The following is a 24,914-nucleotide window of genomic DNA, read 5'->3' on the forward strand; positions in this document are numbered from 1 at the left end:
CAGAGCAAGGAAGCACTTCTCTCATGTGTGCCCCTGACAGCTCAGCAGAATACCTCCTCTGCATTGGCCAAAGTCTGTTACTATTTTTACAGACTCTGAAGAGGAAGGAGCTCAGGGGGACACAGAGGGGGCAAGGGGACAGCCAAGGGGGAGAGGTCTGCCTGCAGTTCTCAGCTCAAGTTCCGGCTGCTAAGGGGCTTCTCCACCTTTTGGAAAATGGACGCAGTAAGTCTGACAGACTCAGGAGAGAAACTGCTGGGGTGTCATCAGCATCAGGGACCCAAGAGGCAAACGGGGAAACTGGAAATGAATGCGTGGAATCCATGGCATAAAGTCACCTTTGGTGCTACCCTAATGTTCATGGCAGCACTATTTACAATAGCCAAGACATGGAAGCAACCTAAAGGTCCATGGACAGATGAATGGATAAAGAAGATATGGTACATATATACAGTGGAATATTACTCAGCCATAAAAAAGAATGAAACACTGCCATTTGCAGCAACACAGATGGACCTAGAGATTATCATACTAAGTGAAGTAAGCCAGCCAGAGAAAAACAAATACCATATGATATCACTTATATGTGGAATCTAAAATATGATACAAATGAACTTATCTATGAAACAGAAACAGACTCATACACATAGAGAACAGACTTGTGGTTGCCAAGGAGGAGGAGGGGAGAGGGATAAATTAGGAGTTTGGGATTAACAGATATACACTACTATGTATAAAATAGATAAACAATGAGGACCTACTGTATAGCACAGGAAGCTATACTCAATACCTTGTAATAACCTATAATGGAAAAGAATTTGAAGAAGAATATATATACGTATAATTGAATCACTTTGCTATATACCTGAAACTAACACAACCTTGTAAATTAACTATACTTCAGTAAAAAAAAAAAAAAAAAAATCACCCGTGGTGCTAGAATCCTGGTCTTTCCTCACTGATTTTTCTTGTCTTAACGTCGATCTTGTTCCACTTCCTGGAGGACAGCGAAAGGGAGCAGGTCCATAGCCGTCCACGTTCCTTCCATCTAAGAACCCTCCCTGGGAGAAGAATCCGCCTCAGTCCATCCCCGAGACAGACGTGAGGGAGAGGGGAAGCTCCTAGGCTGGGGATTCCCTCAAGTTGTTATGAATTGGCTTTTTTGGGCGAAAGCCATTGGCAGTGACCAAATGCCACTGGGAATGTCCGACGCCATATATCACTCTGTGATAAATCTGTCCTGGGTTTTATGTATTTCTGTTTCATAATTGCTGTTCTGGCTGAGTCAAATGTGAGGCATGTGGTGGGAGACTCCAACTTGGCCAATGCTTGTGAGCAGAGGATCTTTGTTCTGACATGTTCCACTCGGTTCTTTCATTGAATGCCTACCTTCTTTCTGCCCCTCGGGTTTCTATAATTAGATACAGACCTTGAAGATAGACTCCTCTCTCCAGAGTTAGGGTTCAGGAGGAACACTTGCCCCGAAGACTCACAGTTAATTGCACTAAGTGGAGTGAATTCCTCTCACTGGAAAGGATTTAAAATATATGTATTCGTCTTCCTTTGGTCCAGGACAGATGCCTATCCCTGTCAGATGGCACAAGAGGGGGAGAGGAAAGTCCGTTCTTGCATAGGCATCTCTCTTTTTTTTTTAAATTAATTTTTATTGGAGTCTAGTTGATTTACAATGTTGTGTTTCTTCTGTACAGCAAAGTGAATCACTTATACATATATACTCTTATTTTTTTGAATTTTATTTATTTTTTTATACAGCAGGTTCTTATTATTCATCCATTTTATACACATCACTGTATACATGTCAATCCCAATCTCCCAATTCATCACACCACCACCCCCCAACCCCTGCCGCTTTCCCCCTTGGTGTCCATACATTTGTTCTCTACATCTGTGTCTCAATTTCTGCCCTGCAAACCAGTTCATCTGTACCATTTTTCTAGGATCCACATATATGCGTTAATATACGATATTTGTTTTTCTCTTTCTGACTTACTTCACTCTGTATGACAGTCTCTAGATTCATCCACGTCTCTACAAATGACCCAGTTTCGTTCCTTTTTATGGCTGAGTAATATTCCATTGTATATATGTACCACATCTTCTTTATCCACGCATCTGTCGATGGGCATTTAGGTTGCTTCCATGACCTGGCTATTGTAAATAGTGCTGCAATGAACATTGGGGTGCATGTGTCTTTTTGAATTATGGTTTTCTCAGGGTATCTGCCCATTAGTGGGATTGCTGGGTCATATGGTAATTCTATTTTTAGTTTTTTAAGGAACCTCCATACTGTTCACCATAGTGGCTGTATCAATTTACATTCCCACCAACAGTGCAAGAGGGTTCCCTTTTCTCCACACCCTCTCCAGCATTTGTTGTTTGTAGATTTTCTGATGATGCCCATTCGAACTGGTGTGAGGTGATACCTCATTGTAGCTTTGATTTGCATTTCTCTAATAATTAGTGATGTTGAGCAGCTTTTCATGTGCTTCTTGGCCATCTGTATGTCTTCTTTGGAGAAATGTCTCTTTAGGTCTTCTGTCTATTTTTGGATTGGGTTGTTTGTTTTTCTAATATTGAGCTGCATGAGCTGTTTATATATTTGGGAGATTAATCCTTTGTCTGTTGATTCATTTGCAAATATTATCTCCCATTCTGAGGGTTGTCTTTTCGTCTTGTTTATAGTTTCCTTTGCTGTGCAAAAGCTTTTAAAAAGTTTCATTAGGTCCCATTTGTTTATTTTTGTTTTTCTTTCCATTACTCTAGGAGGTGGATCAAAAAATATCTTGCTGTGATTTATGTCAAAGAATGTTCTTCCTATGTTTTCCTCTAAGAGTTTTATAGTGTCCGGTCTTACATTTAGGTCTTGATTCCATTTTGAGTTTATTTTTGTGTATGGTGTTAGGGAGTGTTCTAATTTCATTCTTTTACATGTAGCTGTCCAGTTTTCCTAGCACCGCTTATTGAAGAGACTGTCCTTTCTCCATTGTATATCCTTGCCTCCTTTGTCATAGATTAGCTAACCATAAGTGTGTGGGTTTATTTCTGGGCTTTCTATCCTGTTCCATTGATCTAGATTTCTGTTTTTGTGCCAGTACCATATTGTCTTGATTACTGTAGCTTTGTAGTATAGTCTGAAGTCAGGGAGTCTGATTCCTCCAGCTCTATTTTTTTCCCTCAAGACTGCTTTGGCTATTTGGGGTCTTTTGTGTCTCCATACAAATTTTAAGATTTTTTGTTCTAGTTCTATAAAAAATGCCATTGGTAAATTGATAGGGATTGCATTGAATCTGTAGATTGGTTTGGGTAGTAGAGTCATTTTCACAATATTGATTCTTCCAATCCAAGAACATGTTATATCTCTCCATCTGTTGGTATCATCTTTAATTTCTTCCATCAGTGTCTTATAGTTTTCTGCCTACAGGTCTTTTGTGTCCTTAGTAGGTTTATTCCTAGGTATTTTATTCTTTTTGTTGCAATGGTAAATGGGAGTGTTTCCTTAATTTCTCTTTCAGATTTTTCATCATTAGTGTATAGGAATGCAAGAAATTTCTGTGCATTAATTTTGTATCCTGAAACTTTACCAGATTCATTGATTAGCTCTAGTAGTTTTCAGGTGGCATCTTTAGGATTCTCTATGTATAGTATCATGTCATCTGCAAACAGTGACAGTTTTACTTCTTCTTTTCCAATTTGTATTCCTTTTATTTCTTTTTCTTCTCTGATTGCCATGGCTAGGACTTCCAAAACTATGTTGAATAATAGCGGTGAGAGTGGACATCCTTGTCTTGTTCCTGATCTTAGAGGAAATGCTTTCAGTTTTTCAACATTGAGGATGATGTTTGCTGTGGGTTTGTCATATATGGCCTTTATTATGTTGAGGTAGGTTCCCTCTATGCCCACTTTCTGGAGAGTTTTTATCATAAATGGGTGTTGAATTTTGTCAAAAGCTTTTTCTGCATGTATTGAGATGATCATATGGTTTTTATTCTCCAATTTGTTAATGTGGTGTATCACATTGATTGATTTGCGTATATTGAAGAATCCTTGCATCCCTGGGATAAATCCCACTTGATCATGGTGTAGGATCCTTTTAATGCATTGTTGGATTCGGTTTGCTAGTATTTTGTTGAGGATTTTTGCATCTATATTCATCAGTGATATTGGTCTGTAATTTTATTTTTTTGTAGTATCTTTGTCTGGTTTTGGTATCAGGGTGATGGTGGCCTCATAGAATGAGTTTGGGAGTGATCCTTCTTCCACAATTTTTTGGAGGAGTTTGAGAAGGATGGGTGTTAGCTCTTCTCTAAATGTTTGATAGAATTCACCTGTGAAGCCATCTGGTCCTGCACTTTTGTTTGTTGGAAGATTTTTAATCACAGTTTCAATTTCATTACTTGTGATTGGCCTGTTCATATTTTCTATTTCTTCCTGGTTCAGTCTTGGAAGGTTATACCTTTCTAAGAATTTGTCCATTTCTTCCAGGTTGTCCATTTTATTGGCATAGAGTTACTTGTAGTAGTCTCTTTGGATGCTTTGTATTTCTGCAGTGTCTGTTGTAACTTCCCGTTTTTCATTTCTAATTTTATTGATTTGAGTCCTCTCCCTCTTTTTCTTGATGAGTCTGGCTAATGGTTTATCAGTTTTGTTTATCTTTTCAAAGAACCATCTTTTAGTTTTATTGATCTTTGCTATTGTTTTCTTTGTTTCTATTTCATTTATTTCTGCTCTGATCTTTATGATTTCTTTCCTTCTGCTAACTTTGGGTTTTGTTTGTTCTTCTTTCTCTAGTTCCTTCAGGTGTAAGGTTAGATTGTTTATTTGAGATTTTTCTTGTTTCTTGAGGTAGGCTTGTATAGCTGTAAACTACCCTCTTAGAACTGCTTTTGCTGCATCCCATAGGTTTTGGATCATCATGTTTTCATTATCATTTGTCTCTAGGTATTTTTTGATTTCCTCTTTGATTTCTTCACTGATCTCTTGGTTATTTAGTAACGTGTTGTTTAGCCTCCTTGTGTTTGTGTTTTTAACGTTTTTTTCTCTGTAATTCATTTCTAATCTCATAGCATTGTGGTCAGAAAAGATGCTTGGTATGATTTCAATTTTCTTAAATTTACTGAGGCTTGATTTGTGACCCAAGATGTGATGTATCTTGGAAAATGTTCCATGCGCCCTTGAGAAGAAAGTGTAATCTGCTGTTTTTGGATGGAATGTCCTATAAATATCAATTAAATCTATCTGGTCTATTGTGTCATTTAAAGCTTCTGTTTCCTTATTTATTTTCATTTTGGATGATCTGTCCATTGGTGTAAGTGAGGTGTTAAAGTCCCCCACTAATAGTGTGTTACTGTCGATTTCCTCTTTTATAGCTTTTAGCAGTTGCCTTATGTATTGAGGTGCTCCTATGTTGGGTGCATATATATTTATAATTGGTTTATCTTCTTCTTGGATTGATCCCTTGATCATTATATAGGGTCCTTCTTTGTCTCTTGTAACATTCTTTATTTTAAAGTCTATTTTATCTGATATGAGTATTGCTACTCCAGCTTTCTTTAGATTTCCATTTGCATGGACTATCTTTTTCCATCCCCTCATTTTCAATCTGAATGTGTCCCTAGGTCTGAAGTTGGTGTCTTGTAGATAGCATATATATGGGTCTTGTTTTTGTATCTGTTCAGCAAGCCTGTGTCTTTTGGTTGGAGCATTTAATCCATTCACATTTAAGGTAATTATTGATATGTATGTTCCTATGACCATTTTCTTAATTGTTTTGGGTTTGTTTTTGTAGGTCCTTTTCTTCTCTTGTGTTTCCCACTTAGAGAAGTTCCTTTAACATTTGTTGTAGAGCTGGTTTGGTGGTGCTGAATTGTCTTACCTTTGCTTGTCTGTAAACCTTTTGATTTCTCCATCGAATCTGAATGAGATCCTTGCTGGGTAGAGTAATCTTGGTTGTAGTTTCTTCCCTTTCATCACTTTAAGTGTATCATGCCACTCCCATCTGGCTTGTAGAGTTTCTGCTGAGAAATCAGCTGTTAAGCTTATGGGAGTTCCCTTGTATGTTATTTGTCGTTTTTCCCTTGCTTCTTTCAATAATTTTTCTTTGTCTTTAATTTTTGCCAATTTGATTACTGTGTGTCTCGGCGTGTTTCTCCTTGGGTTTATCCTGTATGGGACTCTCTGCACTTCCTGGACTTGGGTGGCTATTTCCTTTCCCATGTTAGGGAAGTTTTCGACTATAATCTTTCAAATATTTTCTCTGGTCCTTTCTCTCTCTCTTCTCCTTCTGGAACCCCTATAATGCAGATGTTGTTGCGTTTAATGTTGTCCCAGAGGTCTCTTAGACTGTCTTCATTTCTTTTCATTCTTTATTCTGTTCCGCAGCAGTGAATTCCACCATTCTGTCTTCCAGGTCACTTATCCGTTCTTCTGCCTCAGTTATTCTGCTATTGAGTCCTTCTAGTGTATTTTTCATTTCAGTTATTGTGTTGTTCGCCTCTGTTTGTTTGTTCTTTAATTCTTCTAGGTCTTTGTTAAACATTTCTTGCATCTTCTCGATCTTTGCCTCCATTGTTTTTCTAAGGTCCTGCATCATCTTCACTATCATTATTCTGAATTCTTTTTCTGAAAGGTTTCCTATCTCTCCTTCATTTCGTTGTTTTTCTGGGGTTTATCTTGTTCCCTCATCTCGTACATAGCCCTCTGCCTTTTCCTCTTGTGTATCTTTCTGTGAATGTGGTTTTTGTTCCACAGGCTGCAGGGTTGTACTTCTTCTTGCTTCTGGTGGATGAGAGGCTATCTAAGAGGCTTTTGCAAGTTTCCTGATGGGAGGGACTGGTGATGGGTAGAGCTGGGTGTTGCTCTGGTGGGCAGAGCTCAGTAAAACTTTAATCTGCTTGACTGCTGATGGGTGGGGCTGGGTTCCCTCCCTGTTGGTTGTTTGGCCTCAGGCGACCCAACACTAGAGCCTCCCCGGGCTCTTTGGTGGGGCTAATGGTGGACTCTGGGAGGGCTCATGCCAAGGAGTACTTCCCAGAACTTCTGCTGCAAGTGTCCTTGTCCTCATGGTGAGCCACAGCCACCCCCCCCCAACCCCCACCTCTTCAGGAGACCTTCCAACCCTATCAGGTAGATCTGGTTCAGTCTCCTATGCTGTCCCTGCTCCTTCCCCTGGGTCCTGATGCGCACACTACCTTGTGTGTGCCCTCCAAGAGTGGAGTCTCTGTTTCCCCCAGTCCTGTCGAAGTCCTGCAATCAAATCCCGCTAACTTTCAAAGTCTGATTCTCTAGGAATTCCTCCTCCTGTTGCCGGACCCCCAGATTGGGAAGCCTGAAATGGGGCTCAGAACCTTCACTCCAGTGGGTGGACTTCTGTGGTACAAGTGTTCTCCAGTCTGTGAGTCACCCACCCACCAGTTATGGGATTTGATTTTATTGTGATCGCGCCCCTCCTACCGTCTCACTGTGGCTTCTCCTTTGTCTTTGGATGTGGGGTATCTTTTTTGGTGAGTTCCAGTGTCTTCCTGTCGATGATTGTTCAGCAGTTAGTTGTGATTCTGGTGTTCTTGCAAGAGGGAGTGAGAGCATGTCCTTCTACTCTGCCATCTTGAACCAATCTCCCCACTCTTTTTTAGATTCTGTTCCCATATAGCTCATTACAGAGTATTGAGTAGAGTTCCTGTGTCATACCGTAGTTCTTATTATCTATTTTATATATAGTAGTGTGTGTATGTCGATCCCAAGCTCCCAGTTTATCCCACCTCCCCTTTTCCCCCTTGGTAACCATAAGTTTGTTTTCTACATCTGTGACTCTCTGTTTTGTAAATACATTCATTTGTATCATTTTTTTAAGATTCCACATATAAACGATATCATATGATATTTGTCCTTCTTTGTCTGACTTACTTCACTCAGTATGGTAGTCTGTAGGTCTACCCATATTTCTGCAATTGACAATATTTTGTTCTTTTTTTATGGCTGAGTAATATTCCATTGTATATATGTACCACATCTTCTGTATCCATTCCTCCATTGCTTAGGCATCTCTTTGATGTTGGCTGAAGAACAAAGGCCCCGAGGGACCAATATTGGGATGACATTGGGACATTGGTCCTTCTAGTGGTTTATTTTGATGTAGGAGAGTTTGTCTCTAGTCATAACTGTTTAGAAGCCATGTTTGGTGTGTATCAGAGGAAATGAGTTGCTCCTGAAAGTGTAGGCATAGAGAATGACTCAGTGGTTTTCCGTGGCCCGCGTGCACAAAGCCCAGGTTACAGAGGTCTGCAGCGGGCAATGGAGTTGTCTGTTTTTGTTTGAGTTGTTAGGGAATTTGTGCCCCAGTACGAGAGCAGCACCCAGGCGTTGTCTGCTGGAAATAGACAAGGTGTCAGGTGGGGGGACAATGCAGCGTGTGGGGCTCGCAGACCACCACTCTGAAGAAATGTAATCTCTGGCCCTGAATGTTCTGGTTACATTTTCAGTTTGGTGATGTGGCCTCACAGAGTTAGATTTCTATTTTCAGGCAGGAAGTTCTCCGCACTCAGGGCATCATGTTTGTTTTTATTTGTTTGGTTGAAAAAAGAAACAGCCTGCTCACTGCAGCCCTGCATGGCCCTACAAATTAATTAACCTGTGTCAATACCATGCGTCCCACACGTTAATTACACCCTTACCTGTCTGTGAGAATTAATTACGGCTTTGCCAAGTGCTCTGAAATTTTCTTGGGAATGAAAGGGCCTGGGAGGAATCTAGACATTTCAGTGTTATTCTCTCGTCTGCTTGGGGGTGTGGGTGCTGACAGCTTCAGATGGACCTGATCTTTACTGCAGGAACCTTTCTGGAGCTTTTCTGTTGCTCCCAAGTGACTGCTGCTTTGTTGTTGTGCGGGATGGCAGGTGGCACTGAGAGGTGCCCACACCCACGTGGGCACTCCTGTGTCCCTTTGCAAGAGGTCACACTTGCCTTTGTCTCCCCTCTGCACAAAGAAGTTTGGTTGGGAGTGTGGCTGGTTAAAAAGTCACAGGAATGCCGGGAATTGTTCCTCTTGTTATTACTCAGATTTTGGTAGTGGTATCAGAGGAGCTGTCGGGAGTGCCCAGATCTCCTGAATCTAAAGCCGCTTCTTTTTCTCCCTCTTTGTTCACAGTGGGGCATTTTCTGAAGTGGTCCTAGCTGAAGAGAAGGCAACTGGAAAACTCTTTGCGGTGAAGTGTATCCCCAAGAAGGCACTGAAGGGCAAAGAAAGCAGCATAGAGAATGAGATTGCGGTCCTGAGAAAGTAAGTGCCGGGAGGGACGGCCTCCTTCCCCCACCGCCCAGTGGATGGTGTTCCGGGATGGTTGGGCCTCTGACCCACGGGAGGGAGGAGGCTGCCGGGAGCTGGCTGCCCAGTGGTCGGAGAGCGTGACCAGGATGCTGGCCCGCAGTGAGGGGTGGGCTTGTTAACCCTGGCTGCCTTTCATGTAGGGCGTCCAGAGCACTTTCCGGATTATGTAGCATTTCCTAATGTCTGTGCCAGTCATTTGAGGTTGTTATTCTCTCCAAAGAACATGGCAGTCAGATGGACTCGGTTTTGAACCGAGACCCCGCCACTCCCTGCAGCTGGGTGACCTTGGGCTGGTTCCTGAGCTCTGAGCCTCCTCCATAAACTGGAGTTAATTGTATCCTCCCAGGTGTCCTCAGGATTAAGTGAGATGGTGCTTAGCAAGTGTTTGTTCAGCACCTGCTGCATAGTAAGTGCTCAGTGAAAGGGTAGCTGCCACTGCCCCCAGTTACTATTATTGTTTTCTTGTTGTTGTGGCTTTATTTTATAAGAAGGAGGTGAAGCTCAGACATGGAAGTCACTTGTCCATCGCCTTGCAGCTCAGATGTGGCACAGCCAGGGAGGTAACCCCCCCCCCGCCCCCCGCAGTGTGATTTCCAGTCTTTGGTGGGTCTCCTGCTCTCTGCCACACACCTGGCACCCGGCACCCAGCAAGTGCCAGAGCTCACTGGTTACCTGCTTCACCTCTTCACTGAGTTTGATTTTGCTCCCCATGTAATAGAACCTGGATAGGGTTCCTGGACCCAATTCTAAGGTGTGTGGCTCAGGGTTTTCCTACACCAGCAGACAATTCTTTGTTGCCAGCAGGGTGTCCGAGAGTTCAACTCAGTCCTGACACTGTCTACCCGGGGACAGAATCAGATCCCACAGGTGAAGGGCTCAGTCCCATGGGGTTCGATCAGTTTGCTAGAATGGCTCACAGAACTCAGGAAAACCCCTTTACTCACTAGATTACCGAATTATTCTGAAAGGATATTAAAGGATGCAAACCAACAGCTAGATGGAAGAGATACACAGGGCAGGGTCCTGAACAAAGGATCTTCTGTCCTCTTGGAGTGTGGGGCAGCACGGTGGCATGCAGAAGCGTTCTGGTTCTCCAATGTGGAAGCTCTCCAAAAAGGGACAAAAACTTGTCCTTTGGGGTTTTTATGGAGGCTTCATTATATAGTCGTGATTGATAAAAATCATTGGCCATTGGTGATTGGTTCAACCTCCAGCCCCTCTCCCCTCCCCAGAAATCAGGGGGATGGAGCCCAACCCTCTAGTCTCGTGGTTGGTTCTCCTGGCAACCAGCCCCCATCCTTAGGTGCGTCTAAAAGTCACCTCATTCACATAACAAAGAAACTTCTGTCTCTCTCAACACTTAGGAAACTCCAAGGGTTTTGGGAGCCGTGAGTCAGGAGCCGTGGACAAGACCAAATATATATATGAGAAATATATTTTGGTCATCTCAGTGACCAAATGTATATTTCTTATAAATCGCAGTATCGCAGAATCAAATCAAAATCATGCCTCCAGCCCAGTGGTGCACAGAGAACCATTCTGATGTGGCTGGATCCACCCAAAAGATGGCCTCCCATTAGCGTGGTGTCCAGGTTGCTCCCCATGTCCTCATGATCAAGCCGTTCCCCCGTGTCTCACAAGGTTTGGGGGAACAAACCTTTATAAGGGACCTGCTTTTGCGTGATTGGAGTGTATCTGAGCATTGTGCTGTGAAGTTTTTAAGCTCTCCTATTAGTAAAAGATGTTAGAAATATCCTTGACATTTTGGGGGTTTGGCATCAGCACAAAGTAAGAATCAGATAAGCAAAGAGAAATGGGAACAAGCCTTACAGGGTCTCAAAACAAGATGTCACGCTGTCTGCATTCTTCCTGAGTAAGCCACCTCTCCCACTTCTGTGTCTTGGGGACCAACAGTGCCCTCTGAACAGTGCTTTGTTGCCGTCAGTACAAACCCAGCGCCACTGAGGTGGTCCGGATCTTCCTGTTCTGCAGCATATGTGATGTGTGTTCTAGAACAAATGGGTCTCGATGGCTTTTTAGTACAGGGGTTTTCTGTTATTTGTTTGTTTGGTTTCTAGGTTGTCTCTTAGGGACCTGAAGAGTTTCAGGTTGTCCTGTGAGGACTGCATGAAATGATTCTGTGGCAGAGAATTTGGGAAAACAAATTACTCTAAGTACATTAGCATCAAGCAGGAAAACAGTATGTTAATGAAACATTTATTTAAATTGTTCATTTTCCAGTATGAAATCAGCACTCAGAGAAGAGGATATTGGTTGTGTATTAAGTTGTAGCCACATTGCAGATATTTGGCATTTGAGATGGAATTCTGGGTGGGCTCGGAGCTTCCCAGAGGGCTTACCTTGGGGCACAGGGGCTGCTGGATGCTGAGTCAAGGATGGTGCCTTTATTTTCATGTGTCTCCCTTATGGGCTTAGAAGCCACAAAGCCGGGAAAGTCAGTTTTATTCTCAGTGTTATCTTGCATCTACATGGGCAAGGGCAGCAGTGTAGACTTCATAAGCCAGTCTTCATTCATGCCTTGGTCCCTCTGCTTTAAGTAGTGTCTCCACCCTGTGCCTCATTCAGATAATACACATGTCCAGCAAGAGGGCATTTAAAAGCAAGGGAGGGGACTTCCCAGGCGGTCCAGTGGTTAAGACTCCACGCTCCCAATGCACGAGACATGGGTTCAATCCCTGGTGGGGGAACTAAGATCCCGCATGCTGTGCGGTGTGGCCAATTAAAACAAATTAAAAAATAAATATATCAACTATACTTCAATAAAAAATAAAAATAAATATTAAGAAAAAATAAAAGCAAGGGAGGACCAGGGATTGGGAATCACTTATTTTGATAGTTCTCACTCTCTGCTGTTGGGGTGCCTTGAAGTGTGACCCTTTTTTCAGGAATGGAAAACAAAGAAATGATTTCTCAGGGGATAAAAGGTGCTGTATCTCCTGTACTGATTTATTGTTTCGGTCCCCTGCAAACGATTTATAAGTGGAGTAAGAAGCCGTTCCACGTCGTAAGCAGCCGAAAGCAAAGTATATGAGTTGTAAAGAAGACAGTTTTGAAACTGCTGTTAGAAGCCACCGTTGAAGCATTCATTCATTTCACTGATGTTTAGTAAATTCCTATGCATCAGTTGGAACCGAGATTGAAAAGACAAGATACAATCCTTGCCCTCCAGGAGCTAAATAAGTGCAATAACGTCGTAGATACTGTGTGAGAGGTCTGACCAGGGGCTCAAGAGTAGGGCTGCCCAGTTTTCCCTTTGGGGTGGGGTGTGAGGGTAGGCTTCTTGGAGGAGGTGGGTCCAGATAATGAATATATTTTGCTGAGGACAGAAAGGCAGAGGGGATATTCCAACCAGGAGGAGCAGTGCAAACAGAGGAAAGGAGATGGGGAGGAAGGCTGGTGTGCTGGGAACTCCACATAGCTCACTGGACCAGGTGGAGGGTTCAAGGCGAGGTGTGGGAGACCCGAGGTTGGGAAGGCTGGATCGTGGGGTTCTGTATAGCCCGCCTTATCCTCTAGACAATGGGGAGCCTTGAAGTGTTTTAATGGAAGGAGCAACGTGATCAGGATTGTTTCATAAAGATTATTGTTGCTGAACTTGGAAGGATAGATTGGGGGGCGGGCAAGACTCACTCTAGGGGGAGCAGTTAGGCAGCCATTGGAGGCGTCGGGGAAGCAATGCATTGAAACAGGAGGTGTGTGTTGGGATGCAAGAGGCAAAATGGAATCTCCAGGACCTAGGGATTCAGGAAGAATGGGGAGAGGATTGAGGGGAGAGTGGATTCTAGGATAACTGTCAGGTTTCTGATTGGATGGCTGGGTGGATAACGACCCCATTAGCTGAGATCAGAAATCCAGGAGCCGGACGGCAGGTGATGAGTTCTGATTCAGACATGCTGGTCTTGGGAATGGCCGGGTGGAGACGACCAGTTGATGACGGAGGTCTGGAGCTCAGCTGTGATCTGGGCTTGCTGGATGTTAAAGTTTTCTGAAAACACATATTAAAAAATCCTTTGGTACTTTCCGTAACTAAATCATTGTAGATAGGGTCCCAGAGAGGCCTGCATTATTCCAAATTCTGTCATATACCCTGGTCGTTTGTATATTTCCAGGCTATTTTTCATCCAGGGAGGTCCATCTGGGAGACTGCTTGCCCTCCTACGTGTTGAGTTTATTGCAGGGTGAGAGATTTATGTATTTCATTGGATTTAAGTAATGTAGCTAATATATCCTTAAGGATATCTTTATTCTTGCTCTGAAAATAGTTCCAAAATGAATCTCCTACTTGAAAGTGGATATTAAACCAAGCTCAGAGGGAATAAAAAGAGGCTGGCTTCATGGCAGACAGTTGCTGTGTAGCAGAGAGAGATGCTGTCTGACTGGCCGGGGGCGGGATCTGTGTGGCTCAGCACCAGCTTCCCCTGGTGGAATGGTTAGCTCAGGTCCCATGAAGGGAGTGTTCTCTGCATCATGGAATATCACATCATCAGTGTTACATACCCTGCCCTGGATTATACAGTTTATCGTTTCTGTAGTATTATTTACTTAGAGGGCAGGCGCTACCCAAATCTAATTTCAAGGCAACACATAAAGTATTTTTGGAGAAGTAGAAAGGCAAATATATAAACAGTCTGTATTGAAATGGGGGGATGAAGGGGATGCATAAAGCTGGAAAACAGGAGATGGGAGAAACAAGACAGATGTATTTAGAGTAGCCCTTTTCCTAATAGTTGGGGTAACCAAGGCTCAGACTGGTTACAGAGTTACTGTGCTTATGAAACATGGCACCAGGATTCCACATGCTGTTCTAATGGTTACCTTGTCGGCTACAGAGATGATCTTCCCTGGGGGAGGAGCCTGGGTAGCGATTGCTTTTAAATTGCATGTTCTCCATCTTGAATACACTGAGGAGTCTCAGCTGACGGTCTCTGCTTTTTTCTCTCTAAATCAGTGGTTTTCAACCCTGGTGGCACATTAAAATCACCTGGGAAGCTTTTCCGACCAGCCCGACGCCCAGGCTCCATCCTACACCAATTGAGTTAGAATTGGAGGTTATGGTGGCCATTGGGAAATTTTGAAAAGCACCCCCTCTCCATCCCGGGATTCTTACATGCATTCAAGTCAGTGTTGAGAACAGCTGCTCTAGGGCCCTGGCCTCATGGTCTCACCTCCCAGGGGGGTAAAGATGCTCTTCACGTGTCCAGGAGTAGGGAAAGATGTGTACACACGTGCACGTGCACACACACGCACACACACACCAGACGACGTTTCCTTTAGGTGAGAGGGTTCATTTAGAGGAGCAAACTCAAATGTGGTCCCTTTTGAAGAGCTGGGTTTTATACTAAGAGAGGGGAATTGACTTGACCCCGTCCTCCCATCAGTGGGGAGTGGGCACCAGCCACTGGCCGGGTTCAAGAGCGCAAACCTGGCTCTTTGAGGGTGGCAGGGGAAGTAGGGGCAGTGATGGCCATTCCCGGCCTGGAGAGGCTGGCGTAGGGGTTGGTCAAGTCAGCAGGACTCAGTGACAAGGCCACTATCCGAAGGGGGTCAGGGCTGCTGAAGGCAGCAGACGCCAAAGCCCAGGATCCGCTAAGGCCAAGGTCAGGATGGATCTCGGGCAGGGTGGTGGGGCTGGGTCTTCTGGGGGGAGCGTGAGTCAGCACCTCAACCAGGCGAGAGCCGGGCTCCGGAGGCCTGGGCACCTCTTACAGTAGCTTGATTCCCTGGTTATCCTGGACCAGACATGTTTCTCTCGTACAGATTAACTAGAGGGAAGGCAGGCAGCTTGAGCCCCCAAAGGAGAGGACAGCTGGTTTTGAATTAAGTATTAGCCTTCAGAGAAAGGCTTTTCTGTAAATTAACGCATTTAAATCTGGCTTGCTTCTGCTCCTGCAGCTTTGTTCTGATGGCAGCCTGGCCCGTTTGCTTCTTTAAATCACTGCCAAGTGCCAGTTTATTGTGTGTGTTAGAGGAACAGACGCTGCAATAGAAATTCATCGATTCAGGGCGAACAAAACCACTTTTCCAATGACTGAAAATGGCCAAGCTGGTAAAGCTGATACTTGAGTTTCTCAGGCACCAATACAGCTTTTTAAGGATCTGATCTGCCTAGAAGATGGTGTTCCAACATGGAGAGACCTCTCCTCTGGAAAGGTAGTGTCGGGATTAAGGACACAGGCAGGAAGTGAGAAAAGGAATGGCTGGAGGCCATGTGATAACAAATAGGGAGGCAGGTCTATCTGTTATGATCCTAGAACCCTTCGCTACCCTGGAAAACCCTTGCTGAAAGTTCCCTTAATTTTGGAAAAAATGTGCAGTTCGAGCAAAACAGGTCGAGGGATGCGGTTAAGTTATTTGGTGGCGGTTATTGTGCTGTGTGTGTGATTAAAGTCACAGTCTTGTCAAGCTTGGAGCATGCACGGGTGGGTGTATCTGCCAAAGGACCCTAGTCCTGTTGGAAAATTGACACAGCCCATCCTGGACCTGTTCACGCCAGGCTCATTGAAAGCATCAGACACACGCACGAGCTGACGCTCATCCCTCTGGCCCTACCGGAGATTTGACCTTGGAATCTTGCTGAATTTGGTGGACTTTCTCCTCTTTTGCTCTATACCTCAGCCTCTCCATTTCTTTGAGCCCCGTGGATCTGACTGTAAACTCCGCTTTGTTCAGACCACTATTTGCTGGTCATTGTTTACTTCATCCTAACAGTGGGCATGTGTATAAGAAATAAAACTGGCCTCATGCCAACGTGACTTTACAGTCAAAAGAGGATACATTTGATGCTTCCAAGTGGCTTTCCCATGGTGCTTTGTCCATAGCAGATAATCCAGGAACTTTTTTTTTTTTTAACATCTTTATTGGAGTATAATTGCTTTACAATGGTGTGTTAGTTTCTGCTTTATAACAAAGTGAATCAGTTATACATATATCCAGGAACATTTTTAAAATTTGATTTGAGATCCAGAATCAATGCATGTTTATGAGTTTTTATCAGTTTCTTGGGCATTGCTTACAGAATGCTATGAATGGGAGGAAAAGAGAACTGGTGGTATCCCTTAGTACAAAACAGGGATATTCAAACTAGTTTGACCAGGCATGTTGGCTTATCTTTCCAGTGACCATGAACCTCTGGGGCCGCTCCCTGCCTGCGGTTTCTGCTTCCCAAGTATCATGTGAAGCGTGGCTCTCGTGATCAGACAGACTCCCTTTCTTCATGCCTTGTTCCAGTAACACTATGCAACCGAGATTTTAAATGCATGTCTGATGTTGACCCTCCCCACCTTAATTCTGGGAAGTCACCTGCTTGATGGAATCCAAGCTCCTTTGTAAACAGCCCCTCCCCTCCACTTCGCCATCTTGCTGTGTAGCGTTCACCTCCCCACCCCCCAAGTTCAATTTCATTCCTCCAAAAGGAACAGATGATTCCTGCACAGATGCTTCAGGCCTCTGCCTCTCCTTCCCTCTCCTTCCTGCTACAGCAGGCTAAGCCTCAGTTTGCGACGCCCCCTCCTTCGGGATTTCCCCCCTCCATTGTCCCTGCTGGGGTGGGCCCTTCCCTCTGAGACCCCACGGCACCGCGCTTACCTCTATCCCTCCTGACTCTGACTGTGAGGTCCACTTCCTGTGGATTTCCTCAGTCCAGCCCTGAACTAAAGGCATGATGGGGAGCATGGAGGGGAGGAGTGAGTGGAGGGGATTCAGGTGATAATAAGGAGTTAGAACGCTGGGCTCGGGTGCTGACTCAGTAGCGATTAGGGCAAGGAAGAAATCTCTGCTGACTTCTCGTGGGCTTTCGTGACCCAGTGCACACGGGTCCATCAGCCGATGGGGGCAGGGAGCATCCTGGAAGACGAGGCAGAGGAGAAGATGATTCTCCTGTAGCAACAAAGCCGACTTCATCCAGTCTGGCTGTTCCTACCACCTTTAATGCTATATATATTACTCTGTAGATATTTAGAGTAGTTGAAGAAACATTGTGTTTTATCACACTTTTAGAAACAGTGTTAGTTATTTGCACGCTTATTTCTGTTTGCTAGCTCCCTGTCGGCTAATCTGGTTCTGTGTTTGGGGAGTTCAGCCCTTGCGTGGATTAGTTGGTGGTTTAAATTCCTCTAACAATATATCTTGGCAAATGTTTTCTCCCTTCTTCAGTAAACTTAGTTAGCTAATGATTTATATAAATTTTATTTAAGTGATTCCAACAGATGTGTGTGAGTTGATATCTGTATCTGTATATATCTATGTGTATGTGAATATATATGTATATATATGTGTGTGTGTATGTATATATACATATATTTCTTGTCTGATATTTCAAAAAAATCAGAATAGCTTATATTGGAGGGTCTTTCACAGCATGAAAGATTAAGTACAAGGAGTCCTGGGATAGACCAGGATGGCAAATACAGAAAAAGAAATAAATATACCCCAAAGGTTCACTGTTTTTCTGTTAAACTTTAGGTTGTGTCAGTTCTATTTTCTACATGGTTTTGGCATTGTTTATATTGGTAGATAAATGATTTCAGTGAAGTTTTATTTACGACTCATTATCTAGTTTAAACTCTATAAAATTTGGTGAATAGATTTTATTTTACATATTTGAAGTCCAGGGTTATCCTTGGGTGGTTTAAAAACTTACCATTTTAAAGCCGTATCACTGACTTTTGTCCTCAAAGTCAGCTTAAAAATTGAGGTCAGAGTCTTAGGTGATTGGTCTGAAGTTTTTAGGAAATATACAGTGAAAGAAATCATTTCTAAAATAGTGATATATATGGAATTTGGTAAATGGGATTTAATATGCATTTTTTTAGCCATTTACATTTTTCTTTTATAAATATTTAAAAAATAGGGTTGACTATATGATTCAGATATGAGGTAGGTATCATTGGGGAATCCAAACACAGGCAAGGATATTTGTAAACAAATACAGTGGTGTGATGGATGTGGTGTTTTCGTTCTTGTTGAAGGCTACAGAACTGATGTGCTAAATGCATACATTTATATTTGTGTATATGTGCATAAATGTGAACACATGCACATATATGTAGACACATATGTACATACACATATGTATATACACATTTTAAAATACATTTCAGTTTTTTTATATCTTTCCACTGAAGAGCAAAAAATTCTTTTTGCTTAATTTAGTCAATATACCCTCAGGCTGTCAAAAATCTGCTGTCTGGGTGCCTAAATAAGATCATAAGGCATATGAAAAGCCTTTTAAAATTACGTTGAAATGTTCCAGTGTTAGGGATTATGTAAATGTTAGGCATTACCACTCTCATCATGCTATTGTAAGAGCTCAGAATATGTTGGCGGGAGAGGTAAGAGCAGAAATTGTATCCATTTTGTGGAAGGAGAAACTGAGGTGCAGAGGGTATAATTTTGGTGAGTGATGGAGCTGGGGAGACAGCAGAGAGAGTCTCACTTATGGAGCTGTTCCCCATCTTTTAGGGTCCACAGCCTGCCCTTCTGTTAGGAAACTGCTATGGGAACTTCGTTCAATCTAGAAACAGCGGATAGGAATCAGAAGTCTTATGACTCCCGGAAATTCCCTGGCGGTCCAGTGGTTAGGACTCTACGCTTTCACTGCCGAGGGCCCGGGTTCGATCCCTGGTCGGAGAACTAAGATCCAACAAGCCACGGGGCCGAAAAAACAAAAAAAAAGTCTCATGACTCCCAACAAATAGTAAGAAATAGATGGCAATAGATTTCAATAGATAATAGATGTCAATGAATTAAATTAATAGACTGATAACTCTAAAACCAGAACCTGAAAATTAGAGCCATTTATATCTACCCTTTGAGATTTTAAATATACATATTCTCACTTTGTCATAATTTAGAAACTAGCTGGGACTTCTAGGAGGCTTGTTTTATGTAATCCTCACAGTAAACCTCTGAAGTGGCTATTATTATTCACATTTTACAGTTGAGGAGCTGGGACTTAAATAAGAAATTTCTGGAGACCACGTAAGTAGATAGGACAGGAAGTGAGACCCGGGTCTGTCTTTTCCATCATGATTTGATCTGTCTGGTGTTTCCATGTTGTTTAAGACAGGGCCACATACTCTGGATGTAGACAACAGCCCACTGCCTGGGGGTGCTCATTAACAGTGAAGGAAAATAATCTGTCTATCTTATCCTGCCATCAGAGGGGCAGCGTAAAATATTAGTGAAGACCTGAGAACCTGCCTGCCTAAGTTTTCATCTGACTACACCACTTAGAAGCTGTGTGACCTTGGGCAAATGATTTCAACTCTTTGCCTCCATCATCAGGAAAACGGGGGGAATTTCCTGGCTGTCCATTGGTTAGGACTCGGTGCTTTCACTGTTGGGGAGGGGCAGGGGGGGCCCGGGTTCGATCCCTGGTTGGAGAACTAAGATCCCACAAGCCACGCTGTGTGGCCGGAAAAAAGTCAGGAAAATGGGGATATTATTGGTACTTACCCCACATATTTCTTGTAGGGATTAAAGAGCCGATGCATACAGAGCACTTAGAACAGTGCCTGGCATGTTATGTGAGCTCTCCAAATGTTTGCTGTTTATTTATTACTATGTGTACGGGGGACATCTTGCTAGACAGCAGGAACGGGGAGGAGGTGCCTTCCTGGAAATCACATCACACAAGTATGGCCTCCCCGTGGGAGCAGCCGCAGGGAGGTGGCCGCCCTCATCCAGCGGAGAAGGTACCACAGTGATAATGCCCGGCGTGGTTGCAGAGTTGTTAGGAACGCATTAGCTTGACTGTTTCTCTTGCTGAAAAGAACTATGAAAGCTGCTGCTCTCTTCCTGTCTGCTTCCCTAACATGAGAGTCACCGGGCATTAGAACTGGAAAGGACCTTAGAGATCTTGGTCCAGTTCTCTTGACCTCCAGATGGAGAAACAGGTCCAGAGAAGTTAAGTGAGCGGCCCAAGGTCACAGAGCTGACTTACGCGGATGTGCTGCCAGAGCGATGGTTTCTGGCCTCCTCATTCAGAGCTCTTTCCACATAACCACGCTGGCTCTCTTGTAGAGCATCTCTTGGTAGAGTGCAAGCAAGTGACTCTTCCTCATCTTTAAGAGCCCCGTGGTATGTTTGGCAAGGACTAAAGACCCTGAACCCTGCCCCAGTGTGCCCCGGTAGCTTGGCCAGATTCCAGTGTGGGACATTGGATCTGGTTCCAGAATCGCCTGCTGATTTCTGTTAGATGTGCTGTTCTTTCTGCCTCCCCTCCTCGGTGGTGATGCGCTGATGCCGCAGACTGCCGTGATTGCTCTCGTGTTCTGCCTCCAGCTGTCTCTGGTTCTCTGGAATTTGCTAGAAAGGAGCTCAGTGCCCATGTTAAAGATGAACCACTAGGAATACTTCCTTCCCATTTCAGGTGTGTTTGAGGACCTTGGTCCTTTGTGCCAGCTTCTTGGCAATAGAATGACGGTACCACTACTCAGAAGCGCAGTAGGAAGAAGCCAGCTCCAGATGGTGGAATAATTTGGGAACTATGCAAAGTGCTGCTGTGGCAGGGGGCATGTAATCTGGGAAGCCTTTTTCACCCTCCCCGTCTGACCACAGGCCAGGGAGGCGTGCTGAGCACCCAGGCCCCGCTCCTGTTCCCGCTTTGCTCTGTTTGACCTTTTGCCCTCTCTGTACCTTTCTGGAATGTTCTAGAAACAAAGGGAGGGGTGGCTTCTCGCATACCGTCACTGGACATCAGAGTGGGTTTGAGGGACATGGGTCATCCTGCAGGTGGCCCAGGGTAAGTGCCACAGGGAAGGGGAGGCCCCTGAAGAGCTGACCACAGAGGAAAGGTACCGTTGGTGGGATAAGCCCACCAGTTCAGGAAGCCACAGAATTTTCCTCAATGGCAAGGTTTTACACATCAGTAGGTAACTTTTTCTAGGTATAAAAAGTAAACTTGCAGAAAGAAGTTTCCACTCAGCATTAGATTAGTGAGCATTAGTGAGTCTCCTTGCTGGAGAGTAAGGGATAATGTCGCTACTTCTTTAAAACCAGTGCTTCCCTGGGTCGAGTTGAGGCGGTTGGTGTGAACTGTATTTCCACACATCCAGCCCCGATTCCCTCGCTGTGGATGCCTCGTGCGTGTTGCTGGTGTTTGCTTGTTTAATCCTGGCAGGGCCCCCCCACCCCGGGGCAGAGCCGCTTGATACAGCCCCTGGGAGGTGGCCCCAAGGGATGGCAGAGTGAAAATTCAGGTAGTGCCCAGCCTTGGGTTGAATGCTAGCAACAGCTTGTAGAACGTTAAAGCTTGGGAGGCAAATCCATTTGTGAGCGCATCTTTCTGTTTAACTCCCTAAAGGTCCCCTTTTCTGTTGGATTCAGAACACAGCACATTGTCAGTGAGCCCTAGAAACTCCCACACCTGCTTTTACTCAGGTATTCTTTAAAGATGTCAGTAGAATGGTTGAAACTTTGATTAACTTGTTCTTCTGCCCAGAGCGAGTCCCTCCCTCCTGCCATCCTCCCTTCTTCCCTCCCTTCCTTCCTTCCCTTTGTGTTTCCCTTTTTTTTTTTGGTTTGGAGTGCTTTTTTTTTTTTTCTTAAAACCTTATAGAAGATTGTGGGAAGAGGTCAGTAAGCTAAATTTAACTCATGGACAGTATCCACGCAGAAGTTGCTTCTGGTCACTTACATCTCAATAAAGCTGAAATAAAAAGTTGTTTATTGGTATAATTACCTGGAGGAATATGGCAAGTAGTTTCACTTTGCAAAGCATCATCATTTAATTAAGTGACACAGAATTTCATTATGCAGACTTGGATGCTTTAGCTCATGTAGGTGGTGAGGGTACAGTCATTAAGTTATTATTATTATTATTCAGTCTAGTATTATTACTCTTCAGTCAATGTAATTTTTCCAAAAAGATATTCCTCTTTAAAAAATAATTTAGAATGAGAGGGTTTTTTTCTTTATAAAGACTGTCAAGCAGTATAGTACAAACTTCTGAATGGTAATTTTGTTCTACAAAAACTACTTACACAAGAAATATGCCTGAATATTTTCACAATATTGGTGCTGAGTTGGATGAACAGATGGCAGTGACACTTTTCAGAGTAGAGATTTCAGACTTCTGTATTCTCTGTCCTCAAGGGTTCAATTAGTGTGTACATTTAATCTTTTTTTTGCAGTAACAAGCTGCATTCACTTACTAGCAGAAACCATAATTTTTAACAAAATAACCTGTAATATCAATATATCATTCAGAATTTTTTCATTGCATCTTTTTTTTAAATGACAATCATCTATTACATTTATTATATAAAATCATGCTATTCTGAACTTGGCTTACTCAGGATATAGATCCATTTGAAATGCATCCTTTCTATGACTCTCAAAAATTGTGTGGTGAGCATATGACAATAAAAAACTCTTATGAAGGTATTATAAAAGCTTCCTAGGAAAATGAATATTCTTAAATTCTTGACCCCAGTGTGCTAAATGTCAGTAATTACCTTTTCATCTAAGTAGATGGGGCAGTGAACCTGTGTAGCTGTGAGTTCAAGGTTCTACAGGAACTTGAAATAACTCCATTTAAAAATACTTTACAGCTCAGGCTTTTAAATAATATAGATTTGTCCTCTTATAATTACTCTGAGTTGGAGAGTTCTTAAATCTATTTAAGAAGGCCATATCACACTTCCAAGATTGTTGGTATTTTCCTAGTCTTAAATTTGCTTTTTCCCCATTCAGTTACCTCTTTGAGATGTTCGTATTGTGGTCTCCCCTCTGGCTGTGTTCGCATCATTTCCTCTGCCTGGTCTCACCTCCGCTGGGGTCTAGTCTGCACCCTTGCTACTCCGAGTGTGGTCCACAGACCAGCAGCATCTCCAGGGAGCTTGTTGGAAGTGCAGACTCTCAGGGCCCTGCCCTGGACCCACTGAATCAGAGTGTGCAGTGTAACGGAACCCTCAGGTGATTCATTTGCACATTTACCTTTGAGAAACACTGATCTAGGAAACTTTCCTTTGGAAAAGAAGATGATATAGCTGCCCCTTCTGTGTGCTCCAGTAACATGGAGTATTTTCCTCCGTTGTACCACTTATCACAATATGGAGTAATTGCCCATTTCCTGGTCTTTCTTTCCCACTACATTTAAAGCACCTTGAGGATAGGGATGAGAGCTGAGACCCTCATGTATTTCTAGTGCCTGGCAAAGTCCCTGCTTCTGTACTACTCTGTTTTATTGAATTGAATTATACCAATGTCACAGGAGGGAAGATTGAAGAAGACAACGTGTATTCCCTTCCCTCTTAAAAAAAAATCAAAATGCTTTATTTCCTTCAGTGAAGAGAATCCTCAAATATTTTGAAAACATAAGCACGTGTATCCTAGCAAAAATGTTTTGAGAGTGGCAAATTTGCGATCATTTCAAAGATGGAAATCACTAAAAAACTAGGAACTTAAAAAAAAAGGTTTGATAGAGTACATTAAATCGCTAGCAGAATTGGCACAGAATTTCCAGTTTTGCAGTCAGTTCTTTTCAGATGGAACACACGATCCTCTCTTTTAAAATGGAGACTGCAGAGGGAAACGTTTGAATGGCATACCAAAGACATACCCCTATTGTTTTAAATAATTCTGGTTGCGATTTTCCTTTCCTGTTTATAGCTTTTCCAAAATTTAAAATATGGAAAGATACTATCAATGGCTCTAAAGTTTCAATGACTAAACTACCTTCTGTAAAGAAACTGGCACAGTTTTGCACTGAATTAATAGATTTTATTTCTTGAACCTTGTTGATCGCTACGTACACACTTTCAAAAATGAACAAAATCCAGTCCACGCCTCAAGGAACTGCGAGTTGAGACAAGGAGATTTCCCAGAGCACCCAACAAGTGTGCATAAGAGTGGCCTGAGAGGACTGTAGGAGAGGCACAGATGCTTGGCAGAGGGATTTGGAAGGGGGACCGATCATAGCCACTGGGGGAGTCAGAAGAAGGTGGTGTTGGAGTGACCTTGAAGGATGGGGAGGCTTTTCGTGGGTGGGGAAGCAGGGGGGAGGGAAAACATCTCAGTGGATGGAACAACTGGAACAGGTGTGGACAGAAAGAGATGACGTTGGGGCTGAGTTTGGAAGTGTGGCTGGGAGCGTTTGAGAAGATGCAGGTGAGAAGGAGCGGGGAGGATGGCTCAGAGCACAGAGGTGCTTACCTAGGAGGATAAAGGGTTTGTACTTCATCTGCTAGGCGGCAGAGTAACTGCTGAAGACTTCTGCATAGAGGAGGACAGGGAGGGAATGTTGGGAGGATGAAGGCTGACTCCTGTGATGGGGCAGGGGATGAAGGTGGATTAGAGCAATGTCAGAAGAGAGACTGAGGACCGCCTGGGGAATGGTTGTGAAAGTCCTTGCCAGAGGGGAGGAGCCCTAAACAAAAAGAAAATGGTGCTTGTTTCAGTGAGTGATGCCTACGGCTAAGGCAGGGTTGGAGAGAGAGAGGGCGTCCTTGGACCGTTTTTACCCTGATGAGGGGCTGATTTACATAGATGAAGAGACTGGGTATCATGATGGTGTATGATGATTAGTACAGTCGAGATGCATAAACTCATT

At 43.5% G+C, this 24,914-nt stretch overlaps 1 protein-coding gene across 5 annotated transcripts in view; it reads left to right on the top strand.

Annotated features, from left to right (window-relative positions):
• CAMK1D (calcium/calmodulin dependent protein kinase ID) overlaps window positions 1–24,914 on the top strand; it is a 413,272-nt gene that overhangs the window by 154,544 nt on the left and 233,814 nt on the right. For all 5 annotated transcript variants that reach the window (XM_082449814.1, XM_082449812.1, XM_082449810.1 and 2 more), the window contains one exon: window positions 9,161–9,292. In XM_082449814.1, coding sequence (XP_082305940.1) covers window positions 9,161–9,292 — 132 coding nt within the window. The remainder of the gene's footprint in view (window positions 1–9,160; window positions 9,293–24,914) is intronic.

Source organism: Balaenoptera physalus, assembly GCF_965194825.1.
Source record: "Balaenoptera physalus genome assembly, chromosome: 2".
NCBI lineage: Eukaryota > Metazoa > Chordata > Mammalia > Artiodactyla > Balaenopteridae > Balaenoptera > Balaenoptera physalus.